Source organism: Vitis vinifera, chromosome 3 (assembly GCF_030704535.1).
Source record: "Vitis vinifera cultivar Pinot Noir 40024 chromosome 3, ASM3070453v1".
In the NCBI taxonomy this organism is placed as follows: Eukaryota; Viridiplantae; Streptophyta; class Magnoliopsida; order Vitales; family Vitaceae; genus Vitis; species Vitis vinifera.
The window spans coordinates 1,817,576-1,839,438 of NC_081807.1; the positions used below are offsets into that span (position 1 = coordinate 1,817,576).

At 38.0% G+C, this 21,863-nt stretch overlaps 1 protein-coding gene across 1 annotated transcript; it reads right to left on the minus strand.

Annotated features, from left to right (window-relative positions):
- Window positions 1-353: 353 nt before the first annotated feature.
- Window positions 354-21,688, minus strand: LOC100253813 (uncharacterized). The gene is made up of 14 exons (XM_002279851.5): window positions 21,489-21,688; window positions 19,348-20,018; window positions 10,162-10,243; window positions 10,004-10,060; window positions 6,840-6,895; window positions 6,347-6,581; window positions 5,398-5,484; window positions 5,203-5,277; window positions 3,557-3,640; window positions 2,483-2,547; window positions 2,126-2,375; window positions 1,957-2,045; window positions 822-936; window positions 354-735 (listed from the first exon to the last, which is right to left on the minus strand). The coding sequence occupies exons 2-14, from the start codon at window positions 19,938-19,940 to the stop codon at window positions 694-696; spliced, it is 1,830 nt and encodes a 609-aa protein (XP_002279887.2). The 5' UTR covers window positions 19,941-20,018; window positions 21,489-21,688; the 3' UTR covers window positions 354-693.
- Window positions 21,689-21,863: the final 175 nt, after the last annotated feature.

A 21,863-nucleotide genomic window follows, 5' to 3' on the forward strand; every position in this document is an offset into this window, starting at 1 on the left:
CAAAAGTGTAATCATGTGTTGAATGGTATTTTCACTTAAAAAGATTAATACTTTCCAAAATTGATAATAAGTCATGGAATCATTTTATGGGACCCAGTCATACTAAAGGAAAAAAGTAGTACCCAATAGAAGGGAAAATTAATTTAATTTATTTATCGTTACCTACATTCCATTTACTTATCCTAGATCTCATTTATATTTACTTCAGTTGTAACTTTTTAAACCTTTATTCTACAGTTTCGATCAGATTTGCTCACACACACCAAGGAGAAAGTGCCAAAGCTGCCTTCGCCATGCCAACGAGGCTACATCTGGTATATCCCACAATCCCCTGATTAGTATTAGCAAGTCCATAGCACAAAGAATATATCGAAAACTGGTGGCAAAATAAACAAATAAGTGGCAAAAAGGTTTACAAACAGTCCTGAATTTTTCAACCAAAAAAACAAGAGTGATAATTTCACGAAATCTGTAAGCAACCCGCCCTTTCACTGTGAGCTTTTGGTGGCAGTTATAACTGGTGAAACACCCAGATGATAAACTGGTTATTTTGTTACATAAAGACCTGCAACATGCATCTGCCATCCTAATCAGAACATCAGAGCAAGTACATTCAAAGCCAATATTAACAGGTATACTGGCTATTTTCCGATTTAGACTCAGCAATGAATCCAGAATCTAGAATCCAGCACTCTATCTGCTATCCGGGAATTTAGCCTCGTAGTTCTGGGGCAGCTGCATATCCAAACAATTTTAAAACTAGTTAGCATTTGAATGCCGAAAGATTTAAAGTTATAAATTTGAATAAGCAGCATGAGTACCATGAATGTTGCAGTGATCATCTTCCCAGCAAACCATCTACCATGTAGGGCACGTTGTGCACTTATTGCAGCTTGTGTGTTTTCAAATCGCAAGAATACAAAACCAGCACTATTCCTGTAAACCAAATAAAATGATAAGCCACAATAGTTGAGCAGCAGAAACAGCATCTCTGAATTGTCTCCAGTCCCATGTGTCAACATAGTTGTATCATAGAAAATTCAGACTCCACTGAAGAAAATGCAGGTACGCTTAGGTTATGTTTGGTTCTTTGAAAGTACAGAGAAAGTAAAAAAAAAATGGAAAGGAAAATGAATTTTTTTATATTTGGATGTCATGGAAAAAGGTGAGGAAAAAAAAAGCTAAGGAAAAGAGAAGGGAAAATGCTAAGAGATTTTCCTCCCCATATTACTTAGATAACGTTTGGGGAAAGTACATTCCTCAACAATTTAATTTTCTTTACCTCAGCTTTTCCTCCATAGACATCCAAACAAAGGAAAAATTATAAATTTTCCTTACCTTTTTCTTTTATTATAAATTTTCTCTCTATTTTCTTTACCTCAAACTTTCCAGGAACAAAACATAACCATAACATTTAATCAAAGGAAGGAATGCTTAAAAAGGTTACCAAATGGAAGAGAAAATGCAGCAAATGGAACTCAAGGTTCTAGATGTCATAAGGTCTTAGATGTAATACCAGAAAATTAAGCATGGGATATAAAATCACCACATAGGGCTCCCACAAGGAAAAATTATACAGTAAGAATTTGAAGTCTGGTTCTATTTTGCTTGCTCACATGGTAACATAGCAGCAGTAAGCAACTTCTCTATAAAAGAAATTTTACAATTTCTTTTTTCTGCTTGCAAATGTTATAGTAGTTAGTGCCCAAACTGGGAATCCACTGGTGTGAGTTGGCTTAGAAAAGGATGAGGTGTCAAGTAAACTGGAAAAATCAGGAAACTGATCCATACATAGGAAAAGTTCACATATAACATATGATAACAAAAGAAATCAGAATTTCTTTTGGTATCCATTGGCACAAAGCTTCCGATCATTCACTGCATACCAAATCCCATATATCTCATAAACCCGAGCTAAAACGCCAAAAATAAGAATCTGAAAAGTACTAAACTTACTTGTCTACATAGATATGCTTCACTGTTCCAAACTTAGAGCATTCATCTTGAACATCTTCTTTAATGTCCAGATCAAAATCTGGCTCCGTCTGCAAAAGCTCATACATTTTAAGGATAACAAGCAATACCAGCAGAAAAAGGAAACTTCAAATAGATGCACAATACCAACCTCTAATTTGGGATCAAACATATTCTTTAACATCAAACATTCGCTGGGGACACCAATAGTGTCAATGGAAGGAACAGTAACAGCTGGAACTTGAAGACCAGCACCTGGCAATCCTGCAAGTCCAGGAACCGGGGCCTGTACAAGAGGAGCAACAAGAGGCGACACTACAGGTGCAGCACCAAGAATAGGGGCTGTTGATAGAGGAAGGCCAGGGTTATTAAGCACAGGGGAGCCAAGTGAACCAGCAATGCTGCAGATAATGGAAGTAGATGTAAGAGAAACTAAATCAAATTCTTTACTTAAAAAAAGAAAAAAGGAAAAACTGAAATACAAATACAAGCTGGGCAAGATGCAGACCCTGGAGTGGTGCCACTGCGATCCAACTTCTGCATGAGAATTGCTCTAGAACGAGCATTCAGGGACTGAAATCATTAAAAATATATGTTACATCAGCAGATTAAATTGCTAGTTATCAAGATGAGCATAGTAAATCCTAACAAGAAATTCAGGAAAAGTAGAAACTAGTTGTTAATTGATATACAAAAGAGACAACAGAACAGAAGATATAAAAAAAAGAACAGGAATGAAAAAGGTGTGTGAACCTATGCATGATATATATATATAGCAAACAAAATTTATGCTACACATTTCCTTACAGTGTGAAATCATCTTTTTCAATTGTTTCTACCCAGTTGTATTTTCAAAACACCCAACTGCAGAGCACCAAATACACTGAAATAAAGAGAACAGAGATCTGCCACTCAGGTGATATTATTAAAGGAGGAATTAACAGAAATTTCACGTGAAATTTGTATTGCTGCATAAATTCTTTCTTGAATTGATGTAATCAGAACCAGAACCCACAGGCAACTCCTCCTCTCACATTTCCAGTCATGCCATAAAAATAACCGTGTGGATAATCAAGATAAAATGTGTACATGTAGAAACAGCATCTAGTGCAGCACACCACACATCCTTAGGACAAGGAGGCATTGAGACAAGAGCTTCTATTTTCTCACTTCGAAGCTTGATCTTAAATATTCCATTACACAAAACCATGCCCATTGCCTAGAGCAATTGCAAGTCATAAACACTAGATATTTGCAGCACTTACGACTGATTTTTACTCATGGAATCAAATTGTGAATGCTGACAAATAATATGAGACATTTAACCATTTGTGATGAGTAAATGCTGACAACAGTCTTAGACTTTCTAGCTAAATGGAAATGTTGTACTAATTGCCAAACAATACTTGGAGCACTACCACTTTTTTTCTTTTTCTTTTTATCATTAAATTGCTTTGGCTAGATTAGCCAAGAGCAATCCAGACAGATTGAACAGATAATGACATCAAAACATGACCTCACTGAGTTACAAAACATACTTCAACCTTCTTATATATAATTGGATAAAAGAGGCATTACTCACCAAACCACCACCTTCATCATCGTCAAAATCACCTGCATTTGCACCAATATCTTGCAATCCTGCTTGATCAGTAACCACTGAAACCTAAACAGAACCCAAAAAGAGAACAGATATAAAACAATCTTCTAGGATATGATATCCCTGAGAAGGATTTTTAATACAATCAACATTAAGGAAGGTGTACCCTATACACCATGCATGCATGTGGGAATGACAGAAGAATACAACCTAGAATAAAAGAGAACAAAATGTCAGATATGCGAATTGGACTAAACATTTCAACTGCATTGTAAGTTAGATTTTAAATATTCATCTTGGTGACAGCATTGGTGGACCTCATTAAAAAATAAGGCTGTAAACATACTAAGAAGCCTGGAAATAACTTAGGTCCAGCAGCTTGTTAAGAAGCTTCTTGTTCCCTCATTAGCCAAGCTCAAGCTTTTGAGCTTGAATGCAGACAGGTATATACTTGAGCAACCCCAAGCATGGGCTTCACCAATTAGGAAGAAAGAAGCTTCCTAAAAGTTGGACTTGATTAGGCCCATCAACGCCAAGGCAATGTGCCCTATGGTTAAAAGTTTTTTTTTAAAAAAAACAAGACCTATCAAAAACATACTCAAAAGAAATAATGAAATAAGCAACAAATAATAATTGCCAATAAGAGATGATGAAGAATTGAGTAGACTTTCAGAACATGCTGGGATCAGAAAATTTGCATCTCAATGACTTCCTCCAAAAAAAAAAGAATAATGAAATTATTTTGATTTACAAGTTCATTTAACCCTGTGAAGACGCTTGAGGTCCACTAAACATAACAGCCGAAGCTTGAACGTGTTAGCTGAGCTCACTATCAAAATCTAGATATAGCCAAATTTTTTGGCTTGACTCAGTTTATTGGCCTATTACCATATTCCAATGGGTTCCACAAGAAAAAACCTAGTTTCTATATTGTTAGTGTCATGCCATCCCACAGCTATATAACCTAATACACCAATGGCACTAGAGATATCACGGTATCACCCTTTTCCTTTTTTTCCCTATCTTTACAAAGGTATCATCCAGTACCTAAACAACTTATCTGAACAATGCTTTCACTTGATTCATGTATCAAACGATAAACCCACATCAGATCACATGGACACTGATGTATATTAGGCACTTTGTCCCAGTATCAGCCAATACTTAGAATTTTCTTTTTTTCTTGATAGGCAAAGATAGAACATACTAAAAGTGCCTAACGGAAGGGCATGTACAGGCATATACGTTGTCTACAAAGGGGCCGAAAGGCCAAACGATGCTGCAGAAAGCACAAAAAACAACTCCTTCACCTTACTTAGAGCTCAGCCAATCGATGAAGTCCACAACATGGACAAAGAACTATCAGCCATGTACATTCTAATCCACCCCCAAAAAATATACATGATCCATATAAATCTACCCATGTCTTTTCTGATTACATATGTTACTAATGCATGTTCTAACTGAAAAAACAGAGCAAGGATCTTATTTTTTCACTGAAAAAAAGTTCAATAGTTTTAAAAAATTTAATCCTTGTGGGTTGATATTTAACAGGGATGAGAATTTTGACCATAAAATTTATGAATAAGCGTGGGGACATGCATGGGAAAGAATAATAGTGGAGTTACCTTGATTGTCCGCCCAGCAATGTCCAATTGTCCATTTAAACTTTGTGCAGCTCTAGCATCTTCTAGACGTGCAAACTGCAAGAGACCAACTTATTTACATAAGCCTACAATTTTAATTGGATTTCCACTTAAAAAACAATATAAAAGCCTTCTTGGGCCACTTCCTAAAGCATAACATGTTAACATCATACTCACCTGCACAAAACCAAAACCTTTGCAATGTCCAGTCTCCAGATCAGTAGGCAGTTGCACAAGTTCTACAGTACCAAACGGTTCAAATACCTGCATATTCCGCATCATGTTAACTGATCCATGTCCATGGAAAAAGAACAAAGTCTAGAATTCCAAGAAGAAATACAATAGTTTATCCTCCTAACAAGAATTCTAAGGCCTGTGGTAATTACAACAACAAAAAGTTGACAGAAAGCAATGAGCTTGTTTTAAAAATCCTGTGTAAAGTGTAGACCTTTTCATAAGATATCTAAAATGTATAAAAATTTCTCATAATTGATAAACAAGATAAATTCATGAAACAAATCAACCAAGTCCATAAGTCACAGGCTTGGTCAGGGTCACCCATGCAAGATCACCCATTGCCATAGCCACAAGAAAGACTCCAGTCCCAACAATTGTTTGTAGTAAATTCTGCATCCCTCAGTGTCATATAGTAATGTAAAATGGAAACTTCTGTAGAGGACCTCTGTCCATGTTGGGCATCATATTTAATACAACACTCAGGCTTGTTGGACACATCTCAAACACTTCTGTAATTTTAAAACATTTTTCCCACACTATACCAGGGCACACACAGGATCAAACACTGGGTGGACACATTAAAATATGACTACTTTGCTTCAATGAAGCAAATGAAAGATAATGATAAGTATATATAGCATTAATATATACACTATTGCATAACTTCTTCCTATTATAAAATTGCTAGTGCAAAAACATAGGTTAATCAAATATATTTATTCATTACATCTAGTCTATGTGAATGTATTGCCATGTGCTAGCCACATCCATGCCCTTGTTTCAGGATTTCCCATTTCCATGCATTTCTATCATGCTGAACTCATGTCAATCGCAAAAATCAACAGATCCATTATTTTCCATTGTAGATGGAGAGATTAAAAATCCTTGCCTGCCGAAGTTGATCTTCTGTAATGTTGAAATGCAAATTCCCGACATACAGCCTTCTAGCCCCCCCTGAATAGGGCCCTATAAGCCCTCCAGGTCCACCAGCTGCAGCTGTAGTTGACTGAACCAGATTCTTTTCAGCTTCTGATGGCTTGACCATCACCGGTTGACCAAGGAGAGGCTGACCAGAGAGTGCTATTGCCATGGGAACTGACATTGCATCATAAAATTCAATATATCTGAGGAGAAAGCTATATTAGGACCAGAATATTATCAAGGAAAAGAATGTAAAGAATGATCACACTGGCGACAATATTCACTAAAGAGCATCAGCAACCAAGACTTCAAACCAAGCATGGCTGGCCCCTCCCCCCAAAACCGCAAATATGTGTGTGTGTATCAGGCCAACAGTTTAAATCATTTAATTACAAGGTACGCAAGTAACCAAACATTTATTACAAGATGATTATCTTAGCAAATTGTACAAAGAAACTTACCCAACTCCCTTGGAACGTCTTGAATTGCGGTCCATAATAAGCCTCACATCTCGTACCTGAACTTTGTGATTGAAAGGTGTTAGCAAAATTAATGAAAAATCATAGTAAGTTTTGGAGGGGGGGAAACAAAAAGAATCAGCTTGCAGAAAAATGATCCTCCATGAAAGGTACTATATCATCATTGCAATTGCACCAGAACAGGCAGGTTGGACATGCACCCAGGCATTAGTACACATGCATGCATGTTCATGCAAAACAAATTGCATGAAAAGTTGATATGATCTAGAAAATATACAATTGAAAAATCAGCCAAAATTCCTGTTCTCAGCTTTGATCTGACAACAAGAAAACACTTCAGTGGTTTCAAGGAATGTACATGATTCGTCTCTTCAGAGTTGAACAGCACCAACAAGCTGAATGCATCACAACACATATTTTGTTTGTACATATTCCCAAGGTCTTTTAAAAAACTAGTTTGCAACCTTGTCTTCCTTTCTTTGCCATTATTCAGCCTCATCTCATATAGTAAAGCTCCAACGAGAAAAAGAGTTCTCTACCCCATTTTTCTTACCCAAAAATAAAATTTAAAATAAACACAATATAAGCTCTTTCAACTAAGATGTTTATAAATGATGCTCCTTCAACTCTCATTAGCTTCTATGATTGGTTGGGATCTTGTTGAGGGAGAGTGGCGTTGTTTTAGCCATTCCTATATTGTAGCTATGGCTTTTGGTGCTGCCGCTTGGCGGTTGGTGTAAATGATTTGTATACCTTGAGTCACTCTTTTGGCAGCCCTTTTTAAGATATTTACCTTTTTATCTATCAAAAAAAATCAAAAGGAGATCCAAAGCAACCTTCAAATCCAAATTTTATAACATCCCTAGGGAAATATGACTTCTAAATCATAGATACTACTTTGCAAATACCTTTATTAGCTAAAAAATCTGTTGTTCTATTCGCTTCCCTATAACTATGATAACATTTATAAATATTTAACTCTTGAGTTAACTTCCAAAGACCCCCAGTTAATATCTTACTAGAATTGGGAATGTTATCCTTTCTATCATAGCAATCTATCACTATTTTATAATCACCTTGAATATTCAGATTAAGGGATCCATTGTTTCTAGTGGCTAGCATCTCATCTCTTGAAGTCATACATTCTACAACAGTTATTGATGCACTGCCTAGATGCCCATTTGCAGTTACTTTAATAATTCCATTAGAGCGTTGATCACTCCTCTGGAAGCACTTTTATTTCCCATCTTTAATTCATCAAAATTTAGCTTAAATTTTTCATCTATTGGAGGAATCCATCGAATCCATTTTTCAACCACTCGAAGGACACTACGTCCTTCATTCTGAATAAAAGAATCAATCAAACAACCTTGCAGATTTTGGAAGTTAATCATAGCTTTCTCATTAACAAGAAAGAAGTTGGGATGGTTCTTCCTAAATACCACCTGATTTCTATAAATTCATATGTTGGACATGATAATGGCAATTTTTTCCACAGGATAATATTCTAAGGATTGAAAAATATATATAAATATATAGTTATAATTTTTTGCTAATGTTCTCTATTTTCAACCTTCTACAGCCACAGAAGTTGAACCAGTGGTAACAATCCAGATGTCCAGCTCCATTGCCACTCAACATGGGGCTAGTCCTGTAGAGTTGGTCATTCTTCAAATCTTGATTGTTACTTAACCTTCCTCTCTATCACAAGTGTTGTCTTCAACACTATGTTCAGTAGTTAAGTTACTATTTTTGGTTTTTAATCCCCACTAGGCCACTATTAAAAAGCTAATTCTAGTTTTTATTTTTTATTTTTTGATAGGTAATAAAAAAATTTATGGTAGGATAATTATTCATTAGTTCATTACTTAAACGTCATGTAAACTTTGTACATAACAGATGCATAAATCATCTATTGCAGACATAAGTACAAAATATATTTTCACATCTAGATTTCAAATGCTGATCACTCTAGGACTGTGGACGAGAGGGTGATCGGCAGCTTCATGCTTATAGCTGTATTTTGGGACTACATTCAGCATTTGCTTTTTTTGGTACTTAAGTGTTTGCGCTTGGTTTATTTGCATGGATTTATTAATATATTTCATGTTTATAGCTGGCTGCCATTGTATACATCGTGTGTACTTTGGTGCGCCCTTTTTGGCACTTTTTAATACAAATCTCATTTACTAATCAAAAAAAATATATTTCATGCTTATAGTTGTCTTTTGGTATCATGTCTTGCAGTTAATTCTTAAATATTAAGTAGCATTTGCAAGAGCGGCTGTTTTTTTGGAAAGCAAACCAAGCAATCTATTAAAAGAGCGCCAAGAAAAGGGGATGCACCTTATGTATACAGGATGTAGACACAAGAAAGGATGTATATCGGGTATGTAGTATGAAATAATTGTAATTCCATGCTTTGTAATGTTCTTCGTCATTTTGTTACTTTCTATAAATGTTTTGCAACTTAATGTCCAATACTAAAAAAAAATCTTTTTGGTCCCTATTGGGACCCAATCCTTGAACCCCTCCTAAATCCCCAGCCCAACTCCTTACCATTTGAGGTAGACCTCAAAGGCTAAAAAGACACATACTATTAATTGTATTTGTTAATCAAATTGGCTATATAATACCAGATGATGACATGTAATAGGATCATAAATCACTCGAAAATGGCATTCTGAAACACATGTGGCGTTTTATTAATTTTATAAATTCACAATTAATTTTTTGGTTTTCCTATGATTTTTAGGGAGCATTCTAGCATTATTTGCTCCATGTCTAAGTTTTTTACCTGAAACTGAACCACACTACCAGGGCTCACATTCATAAATACCAACAAAGAACCTAGTCTGATACAAATAATCTGAATCATGAATGAGAGTATCAAATTCATATATGAAGCTCCAGTACTCTGAAGACATTCCAAAATTTAGGGATTTCTTTTTGAGTCCAACTGCATTGTGAAATTAATTCATAATACACAAACACGTATATAAATTAAGAGTAAGGCAAATAATTAATGACATAAGTACTAGAGTATGTATATTACTGCATCCAAAGGGGATGAAGCCTAGTACTAACTGTGAAATAAATATTGAAGATCACAAGCCATGTCACCCAATATTAAAACAAGTACAGACCTTGCCAGCTCTCGAGAAGAATTCATAGACATCCCTTTCATCCGCCTTCAAACAAATCTGACGAAATTGACAACAGAAACATTGTCAGGGACTACAGAAGTGCAGGTAACAAAGGTGTGGCACAAAAACAAACGCATCACCAAATACATTAGGACAACCTGATAAGCAAACACGGTCCTCTGATCCCGTTCAGGATCAGCCTCTGGCTCTGCCACTTCTTCCTTTTTATCTTTATGTCGCCTGCAAGACAATGGAAATCTCAAAATTAACCCAACTTGATGATTCATTGATGAAAATGACCATGCACAAGATAAAAAATAAACAAGTTAGAGAACAGAAAATAACTTAGGAAAAATGTTTGCCTTTTGAAATGACAATATGTTTAATGTGGCAAAATGCCTCAAATTATTAAGCAAGACAGAAGAAAGCCTAAAAAAATTAAGTGAGAAGAAAGAAAAGAACAATTCCAAAATGACAAAATTTTTCTGCAAGTTTATAAGGGGCAAATCAATGTAGCATAGTCCTGCAAGGAACTGCACAAAGTCAAAACCAACTGGACCTATTTTCATATATGATGAAATCAAGAAACTTTTAATTTATAGATAAGAAACAACCTGGAGAACAAATTTAAAATAGGTAGAACGAGACCAAGTTTTTAACCATATGAACCAGCTTCTGAAAAAGGGATTAACAACATGTTTTCTCCCATTCTAAAACAACCTAATCTTAAATGTAAACTACGTAATCAAGTTGCATAAACAGCAGTGTGAAAGGACTCGATGCAAGCTCTAAACTTTTATAATATTACAGTATAATATTGATAGAAGAAAGAAAATCAGAAGTAACAAAAAATGCATCTGATGAAATTGATAATCATAGAGAAAAAGTTGAAACTTTAAAGTTTCACAATCAAAAATGTGTGAGAGAGAGAGAGTAGCATGAAATTTAAAAATGAAATCTCCAAGATGTGCAAATTGTATAGATTTTATGAAGAAAAAGAAAACAGGTACTAAAAAAGACGACGATCATGATGATAGTAGTGATAGTGCAAAAGATGATGACGACGGTATGCTAGTGCCGAGCAGACAAGGGAATACAAAATTGGAATCTATGAGCCTATGACCACAAAAGAGAGAAAAAAATAAAGTAGAAGTTCATTTAGAGGTGATGACTTTGGAAACAACTTGCAATCAATTGCATAGTTGCTGAAACAAAGAAGCCTAAAAGTATTGAAACTTGAAGAAGGCAAAAAGACCCAAGGTTGGAAGCTCTATGGGCATCGAAAACCTAAAACTTCAGGGGCAATCAAACAACATACTAATCATAATATGATAAATCCTGCAAAAGAATTGTTGGCCAATCTTGTAGCCAACTGAACATTGAATTTCCCACAAGCATCAGAAGATGAAGTGCTTCTGTTAAGCAAAGGCCATCACTCCCTCATCAGCATTTCTGCAACAGAATAAATATAATTAAGCAACTGAGTTCAAAGGTGGAGGATAATGAAAATCATAACATGACATCACCACCCCTGTCAAAACCTCCAACATTGAAACCCCAATCTTGCAATGCAAGCTTCTAAATAGATTCCACAGAGTCTAGGATGGAACATTTAAAACCCATGACCTGAGTTCCAGAGCCTGGCTCAGTTGCCAGAATGACCATCTGAAGATTGCTCTAGCATATCTGCGAGTTCCCAGAATCTAATGTTCAATATTGAGAATGTTTAAGACTGTTAAATAGCACAAACAGTTATACGAAACTTAAGCACTACTAGCGAAAGAATCATTTAGATAATAGTATAAAATCCCCGAATCACGTGAGAATTATACTAGGAGACAAGAATTTGACAAATAGAATCTATTTACAACCAAGAATACTTTTGTGAGCTCCAAACCAACAAGACTGGCATCCAGTTGGTCTTGGATACAGATTTATCATCCTAGGTAAAAGGACACAAAACTGAGGGTTTAAAGTGATTTCCAAGTGAGCTTAACAGAATACTCAGGGCAAAAAAACGCATGCAAACCTTGGGAGATGTACCCTGGCACTGCACATAGCAGAAAGCCTCGTACAAACAACAACATACCAACCCCCAACCAAAAAAATGCAAAAAAAAAAAAAAAGGAAAAGAAAAAGAAAACACACAGAAGTACCCTTTTACTCAAAACTATACGTTTGTTCCCTCATATGGTTACCATTTTTTTACTACTACTGGACAAGACACTTTCATAGATCAATAACTGAGCAGTAAAACCCAGAGAACATTACCAGACAAATATACAATTAAATATAAACCTTCAAGATTTTATTTTTTATTTTTTAGATAAAAAACATTAAAATAAAGCACACTGAACAGAAGCCCTACCCTATTACATGGGAAGTATACACAATACATTTAAAAAGTGCAATAAAGAAAAGGAAAAGATGCAAAAAGATATCACTCTTCAGTCCTGGCCATACCCAACTTGTCAAAAACTGACCTTGAAATAAAATTCTTCTACCCATGACAGCTTCTATTTTCCAGTTAGGTAAGGATTCTAAGATCAACTCTGAGCTCCAATACCAATAACTCAAAACCTTTAAATATTTTCTTTTTCTTACAATCTCTCAGTAAACACTGTACAGAAAATAGAAGGCCAAGCCTCCTTACTGCTTTCCTGTCTCCCCCAAGAAACCATCCTAGCCAACTTGCCATCATCTTGCTAAATATCTCCTAAAAGACTCACCAACATGAGAGAAATCAAGGCCCACCCACTCACTACTTTTCCAGGTAACCTGACATTGACGCAAAATTTGCCACTTTAAGGACTAAATAGAGTCATCAATCTTTTTTTCTATAAGAGAATGTATTAAAAGTGCATAAAAACGCACAAGAGTCAGCAATCTTGTGTCAACTTCCAACAATTTGTGCATCCATCCAAACAAATCAAAACCTTCCTAGCCAACCTGCCATCATCTAGGTAAATATCTCCTAAAAAACTCACCAACACGAGAGAAATCAATGCCCACCCACTTACTGCTTTTCCAGGTAAATAGAGTCAGCAATCTTGTGTCAACTTCCAACAATTTGTGCATCCATACCAACCAAATCAAAAACAACACAAGCCCCCCCACCCCAACAAAAACATATTAAGGAAAAAACAAAACCCAGTTACAATAAACTCAAGAGAATTCCCACCCATCCCCCTTCCCCCTCCAAACGTGCTTTCACAAGCACAAGCTGTTACCATATTGTTTCCTGGCCTCCCTCAAAGACTAACACTCCCCCCGCCCAACACACACAACTGTTATCTCTCCCCTCTTCCTAATAATAAATTAATAATACTAATTGCAAACTCAAGTCTAATAAGTCTGAAATCAAAGAAAAAAGGAGTGGACGATATAATATGATCAAGAAACATAGTAAAAAGGACCTTGAAAGAGAAACTTTTTTGACCTAATTAAGGGAACCAATATTTCTTCTCCCTTTCCCTCAGAAGCTAAGAATGAAAAAATTTTGAACAGAATCTCTACCATGCTTCTCTCAACATCAACCTCATAAAACTTTTCAAAACTTCAAAGGGAATCTCCAACTGCAACTTCTCTGTAGTTAGAAGTTTCAACAGATCTGAGTTCCCAATTAAATCATTATTAACTATTAAAAAAAAAAACAAAAATACAGATCTGCATCCCAATGCTTCTCCTCTCCTGTCGAAACTTTGATATCTATCATCTTATGCCTTCATTCAAAGCAATATATGTAAGTTCAGGGCGGGCCTACAGTGCTGGCCATTTAAATTCCTTTTGGGTTGGGCCGAATAGGGAGGATTGCAGGCCCAATCTGGTTATGAGAGAAGGACAGTCTTTTGAGGCCTTGTGGGCTGGCACTTCTTTTAGGCCCACAAAGGGAAGTATTTTAAAAGAAGCTAGGGCTTCTTTAGGACAATCACGTTCAGAGAGTTTGGTTCTAAGAAGAACTCTTGCCCAGCGGGATGCCGTCTGCAGCGGAGAGAAGCGAGAAACAAAGGGCTTCCCTTGCGGACGAGTGGCTGATGGAGGAAAATTCCAGGTACTCCAATCTTGAGCCCTCTGCGATGTGCTTTTGGGGGGGACGGGTCTCTTCTTCTTCTACTCTCTCTGGGGGAAAGGGGGCTGTGATTGAGATGGATGAAAGGTGCGGTAATGACGCCGTGGAGAAGGAAAGTGAAGGGAAGTTAAACTTTACTCCGTTGAGAGTGTGTCTGGCGGAAGTAAGGGACGATCAGATGGGAGTGGGGGTTTCTTTTATGTTGGAAGAGGGGAGAGGCGAAGGGGTTGAGAAAGAAGGAGAAGACGAGGAGAGTTGGAGGTATAGTTGTCTGGCAAGATTTTGTCAGTGTTTGGGAATGCCTTCGGAAGGCTTTGAAAGGGAGATATTGCAACTCCTCAATAAAATTAGGGAAAGAAGGGATTGTTTTGAGAGGGTTACAGGAAAAAAAAGGAAAGGTAAGGGACTTTCAAGATTTGATCGTGAATTAAAGAAACTTGAGTGGTCGGTGAATTATGGAGGAATTGTAGAGGATCGGGGCCATCAAGAGTCTGGTAGATGAAACTAAGGATTCTGTCGTGGAATGTAAGGGGGGCAAACGACCAGGAAAAGAGAAGGGTGATAAAGGATGTGATTAAATCACAGAAGGTTGACCTAGTGTGTATTCAGGAAACAAAAATCCAGGAGATGTCAAATGGGTTGGTCAAAAGCCTCGGGGTTGGAAGATGTTTGGAATGGGGGTTTTTAAATTCCAGGGGGACGGCTGGGGGGGTGTTGGTGTTTTGGGATAACAGGGTATTGCAATTAGAGAAGATGGAGGTGGGCAAATTTACAGTCTCTTGTCGTTTTAAGAGCTGTGAGGATGGGTTCTGTTGGTGTTTCACAGGAGTTTATGGGCCCACAGCAAAAGCGGAGAGAGAGGATTTTTGGAGTGAGCTGGGGGCAATAAAAGGGTTATGGAATGAGCCGTGGTGCGTTGCAGGAGACTTCAATATGATTAGATTCCCATCTGAGAGGAGCAGAGGAGGTCGTTTAACCCAGGCAATGAGGAGATTTTCAGAGGTGGTTGAGGAGTTAGAATTAAGGGATTTGCCACTTCAAGGGGGGGGTGTTCACGTGGTGTGGTGGTCTCAATAATCGATCAAAATCAAGAATTGATCGATTTTTCATTTCTGAGGATTGGGAAACTCATTTTCAAGGGGCCATCCAAACTGTCTTGGTTAGGCCTATCTCTGACCATGCCCCGATTCTTCTGGATGGGGGAGGAATGAGGAGAGGACCCACGCCTTTTAGATTTGAGAACATGTGGCTGAAAAGTGAGGGCTTTAAAGAGGTAATGAGACAGTGGTGGGAGGGGATTCAAGTGAATGGATCGGCTAGTTTCATATTGACTGAAAAACTGAAGGCCTTAAAACCGCTGTTAAGAAGTTGGAATAAAGAGGTTTTTGGACAGATTGATTTAGAGAAACAGAAAGCATGGAACTTAATAGAGTACTGGGACAAGGAAGAAATGGTTCGTTCTCTGTCAATAGAAGAAGAAGAAGTTAGGAAGGAGGCAAGGGAGTTATATAAGAAGTGGGCTCTATTGGAAGAAGTATCATGGAGGCAAAAGTCTAGGGAAATTTGGCTAAAAGAGGGGGACAGAAACACCAAGTTTTTTCATAAAATGGCAAATGCTCATAGAAGGAGGAAGCAACTGAATAGAATAAAGGTGAATGAGAGGTGTTTTACTGAGGAGAGTGAAATCAAAGAGGAGGTTGGCAGAAATTTCCAAGAACTGTTGACAAACCCGGGTGATTGGAAGCCTAGTATTGAAGGGCTAAACTTTGAGAGGCTGGAAGAGAGGGAGGTAGAGAGGCTGGAGCAGCCATTTTCAGAGGAGGAGGTCTTTGAAGCGCTGAAAGGCTGTTGCGGTGAGAAAGCACCAAGGCCGGACGGCTTCTCAATGGCCTTTTGGCAGTTTGCTTGGGATTTTGTGAAGGTGGAGGTCTTGAATTTATTCAGACAGTTTCATGAGACGGGGAGATTTGTCAGAAGCATGAATGCAACCTTCTTAGTTTTGATTCCCAAGAAAGGGGGGGCTGAGGACTTAAAGGACTTTAGGCCAATAAGTTTGGTGGGAGGGCTTTACAAATGGTTAGCTAAGGTGTTGGCTAACAGGTTAAAAGGAGTGTTAGCTAAAGTGATATCTTTATCTCAAAATGCTTTTGTGGAGGGGCGGCAGATTATGGACGCAGTTCTGATCGCTAATGAGGCAATAGATTCCATCCTGAAAAATAATAGAGGGGCAATAATGTGCAAATTAGATATAGAGAAAGCTTATGACCATGTGGATTGGAATTTTTTGATAGCGGTAATGGGGAAAATGGGATTTGGAGGTAGGTGGTGTAATTGGATAAAGTGGTGCTTATCCACTGTCAGATTTTCAGTTATGGTGAATGGCAGTCCAATGGGTTTTTTCCAGAGCTCGAGGGGCATAAGGCGAGGAGACCCCCTCTCGCCTTATTTATTCGTAATAGTGATGGAGGCTTTCAGTTGTTTGATGAAAAGAGCAGTTGGTGGTGGTTTTTTGACGCCTTGTTTGGTTCGGGGAAGAAGGGGCGAAGGGGTCCAGATTACACATTTGTTGTTTGCTGATGACACGTTGGTCTTTTGTGAAGCTAAAGAGGATCAGTTGACACACCTATGCTGGCTGCTAATGTGGTTTGAGGCTTTGTCAGGGTTGAAAGTGAATATGGAAAAGAGTGAATTGATTCCAGTTGGTAGAGTTGAAAATGTGGGAAAGTTAGCTGATGAATTTGGTTATAAGGTGGGAAACTTACCATCCACCTACCTAGGAATGCCTTTAGGTGCTCCTTTTAAATCTAGTGGTGTTTGGGATGGAATAGAGGAAAGATTCAAAAGGAGATTGGCTATGTGGAAGCGACAGTACATTTCAAAAGGAGGAAGGATTACCTTAATTCGGAGTACTTTGTCCAACTTGCCAATCTATTTCATGTCCATCTTCCAAATTCCAAGGGCGGTTAGGATAAGACTGGAAAAGATACAAAGAGATTTTCTGTGGAGAGGAGGCGCTCTTGAGCAGAAACCTCACTTAGTAAGGTGGTCGATTGTGTGTGATGATAAAGGTAAAGGAGGGTTGGGGGTAAAGAGTCTTGGGTTGTTCAATAAGGCTCTCCTGGGAAAGTGGGCATGGCGTTTTGCTAACAAGAAAACGGCCTTATGGAATCAGGTGATTAGAAGGAAGTATGGGGAGAAGAAAGGAGGATGGAGATCTTGTGAGATTAGGGAGGCTTATGGGGTTGGTTTGTGGAAAGCTATAAATAAGGTGGGACAATTTGTAACCCCTTTTTTTGGCTATGAGGTGGGGAATGGTAAGAATGTGAGGTTTTGGAAAGATAAGTGGTGTGGTACCAGCCCTTTAAGCGAGGCTTTCCCTTCTTTATTTTCCATAGCATCGTCAAAAGAGGCATGGGTAAATGAAGTGTGGACAGCCGAGGGGGATAGGAGGGGAAGTTGGACTCCTACTTTCAATAGGCAGTTTAATGATTGGGAATTGGAAGAAGTGGGAAGGTTACTTAGGTGTTTGGAAGGAAAGATGGTGAGGGTGGATGAGGAGGACAGGGTGAGATGGGTGGAATCAAAGGATGGGGTTTTTTCGGTAAAGTCCTTGTATAGGGCAATGCAGCAAGTGTCGTCAGCTTGGTTTCCTTCAAAGATTATTTGGATGTCTTATGCTCAACCCAAGATAAGCTTCTTTGCGTGGGAGGCGTCGTGGGGTAGAGTCCTAACTTTGGACCGTCTGCAAAAGAGGGGTTGGGCTTTGGCAAATAGGTGTTTTCTTTGCCAAAAGTGCGGGGAGTCGATTGACCACCTCCTCCTTCATTGTGAAAGAACAAGGGAGGTGTGGACCTTGCTCCTCTCTTTTTTTGGAGTCTCTTGGGTTTTTCCGCGTTCGGTTAAGGAAACTCTAATAGGTTGGAGAGGTTCCTTTATGGGCAAGAAGAGGAAGGTGACGTGGCTTTTGGGACCGTTATGCTTGTTTTGGGTCATTTGGAAGGCTAGAAATTCAATTGCTTTTGAGGACGGGGTGCTATCTATACAAAAGCTGAAAATTTCCTTTGTGTATTTGCTATGGTCGGAAACCAAAGTGTGGATAAAAGATGGTCCTTCGACCTTATTAGATTTTATAGATTGGGTGTGCATGTATTAAGAAAGAGGGTTTTTTGTGCTTTCATAGAGGGGTGGGTTCTTTTGTAAGGGGCTGAGTCGTTTTTATTCTATACTGTAACTATTTGAGTCGCTTCTTTAGCGTCTCTTTTTCAATACATATATCACTTACTGATCAAAAAAAAAAAATATATGTAAGTCCAGGGAACAAGTATGAAGGGGGACATCCCCACACCAAGAGTCATTCCAAAAGGATACCTTACTCCCATCCCCACAATAATTCCATTAAAACCATCATGATCACCCTCCAAAATTGCACATGAAGTAATTCTCCTACCTTGATCTTCCAACCAATGACTGCTTATATATCACAACTTTAAAAGCTGTTTAGTATGTTTGGAGGTTTATTGATGCATTCCAGCAAGAGGTCCTCCTAAATATAACTCTAAATCTACTCTCTTTCTCAATATTACTCACTTAGGACAATTAGGAGAAACATATCTTAAACTTGTTTACTTCCCAATCTTCAATCGGAAAGAAACATCAGTTTCTGACAACTCTCAACTGAAAAAAATTAAAATTAATTGGCGGGTTCTGTTGACATGTGTTTAACAAGATACCCTATTTGTAGAAATTTTAACACCATCCAGCATGGTTTGTAGCTCATTGCAAGTTAACATGAAATATAACCATCCAAAGACAATCTTTGATTCAAAAAACAATAACATTTTAAACAAGCTTAGTTGCTTCATTTTGATTTGAACAAGCACATTCACAAAAACATATATAAGATATCCAATTCAATTGCAGTTAGCATTTATTTCCTCTTTTATTGTGGCAACTTTAAACTGAAAATACCCTCAATACAGAGCCATGGAACCAATACAACAAACAACTGATTTTGTAGAATTTAGTCAGTTAGTAAATGCATTCTGAATTCAACCAATTATTTATCTACAGTATTCTGGTTAAACTGAAGTCAATTTAGAGTGCAGGAAACTCTGCAATATATAATTGCACCAATCTATGCAACATCATAAGAAATGATAAAGTCAGTCACATGCAATGAATGGTTCCATAGACATATGCCATGCTAAATCAGTTATGTAGTTTGATGTGACAATCATAAAGTATAATAGATGAGTACATAAAAAAGGGTAATTACCTGGTTTCTCTGTCCCGCTCCCTTATCTCCCTCTCTCTTTCTCTTTCTTTATTCTCCCTGTCCCGACTCCTCTCCCTGTCTTTCTCATCCCGTTCACTTAGATGCTTTTCTGATCGGCTCCTGCTTCTGCGGGAACGCTCTCTTTCCCTCTCCCTCTCTCTCTCTCTCTCACTTTCGCGATCCCGCTCTCTCCTATCCCGATCACGATCCCGCTCTCTGTTTCTGTCTTTCTCCCTGTCTCTCTCCTTCCCATTCCTCTCCTCCCTATCCCTGTCTCTGTCTCGGTCTCTTTCTCTGTGTTCACGGCTACTCCTGTGGCGGTCCCTCTCTCCATCTCGGGATGATGAGCGAGGATGAGATGATCCCCTCTCTTTCCGCCTGTCATGATCACGAGAATCATCTCCAGATTTTGAGCGCTTCAAACGGCGATCCAAATCATCATCATTGTCCTCACTCTTATGCTTTGAACTGCGACTACGCTCCTTTTCCCCTGATTTAACAGTCTCATCACCCCCATTAACAGTCTCTTTCACTTTCTGTGATTCAGGATTTTCAACAGTTTTCTCCAAATAATCATACTCATCAAAATCCATTGTTCAACTTTTAATCAATCAAGCTACTACTTGAAAAAAAAAAAACCCTCAAGAAATAACCTTTATTGCAACAGAAATCTGCAACCAACAACAAACAAATAGAAAAACAAAATACATGAAAATGAACTATCAATTCCAGAAACTTCTAAACACTAATGGTCCATTGAATTCGCTGTGCAGTTTCTGTCCAAAGCAATATCTACCCAACCTACCACAACATTTCTATAGCAATAAATCGGAGCACAGAGGCTCTTCTTGTTCATTTCTATGAAAAAAATTCCCATCTATCCTCATGGATATTTAGTGATGTCTCACACCCTTAAATTTGCTTCAGGGAAAAGAAACTCTCCCCAACTGGGATAAAATAACCAGATACCCAACAGATGTTCCAATAGATTTAGGAAATGTAAAAGAAAATAGGAAACCTTCAACTGCAATATTGGTAAACCCCAGGAGGAGAATAAAACTAGGTATTGTAAAGAGAGTTTTAGAGATTACTCATCTAAGAGCTGAGCCATGTCAACCTCAACCTACTATAGCATTCCTATATCCCATTCCTTCCACAATTTCCCAGCAACAAACCAGATCATAAAGGCCCCACTTCTTTGTTTTGACAGAAAATCTCCCATTCCATGTCAGGGTCAACACTAATTTATGCAAACATTATGCCTATATTATTAGCCTCTTCGCTTTGCTTCAGGGAAAATTTTTCTTTCCAACTGAAATGAAATTCCTCATTGAGACAAACAGAAACTTGACCAAGCATCCCCGAAAAATTAGAAACCAAAAAGGGGAAAATTTGTAATTGCTATAGTGGTGAACCCAGAAGGGTTATGAGGCTAGGGTTTTAACAAAGTTTTAGTGATTACTCATCTCATACCTCAACTTACCATAACATTCCTAGATCCCATTCCTTCTCCTATAATTTCCCAGCAACAAACCTCACCACATTGGCCCCATCTTCCCAAAAATTCCATTTCAGGCTCGACACTGATTTAAACGAACCTTATGCATATCATTACCCCCTAAGATTCACTCCATGGAAAAATTCTCCCTCTGACTGGAATTAAATTCCCCACAGAAACTCAACCGAGAGTTCCAAATAAATTTAGAAAAAAAAATGTAAGTTTTCGATGGCATCCATGATGAAATCCAAGAGAAGAACGAAGCTAGGGTTTGTAAATGCAGCTTTAGAGATTACTCACCTCTGAGCTGAGCCACATCAACCTCAACCTACCACAACATGCCTAGATCCCACTCCTTCTCCTACAACATCCTTCCCATCCATTTCAGGTTCCAAACTAATTAACATAAACTTAATGCATATATTAAAAGCCTCATATCTTCATTCCAGGGAAAAAAATAAAATAATCTTCGCCCCCCTCCTCCCCCGACACTGCAATTAAATTCCTCATTGAAACAAACAGAAACTCAATGGAGCCTACCAAATAAATTTAGTAAAAATTAAAATTTTCAGTTGCAACAGTGCTGAGCCCTAGGAGGAGAATGAAGCTAGGGTTTGTAGAGAGATTTAAAGAGAATACTTACCTCAGAGCTCTCCAACTCTCCGACAACGACGGTGAGGAAGAATTGGCCGAAGAAGAAAAATCCTCTCGAGGCTAAAGACGATGTGTAGGGTCGAGTTTGGAGCACTAGGGCAAACAGACTGGGAAATTGGGCGTCACATGATTTAAAGCGTGTGGGCTCTCGGGTTGGTGGTTGGTGCGGTGCGGAGCCCCGGGTTTGACACACACTGCTGGCGGATCTTTTATTTTTACCCTGGGATATTTTTATTATAATTAATCCCTGTTACTAAAAACACATTCAATTTGAAAGTAGCATAAAATGTAATAGAAAAATGATTCTATTTTTCAAAAATTAAGTTAAAAACAAAAAAAAACACACACACACACCTTAATCCTT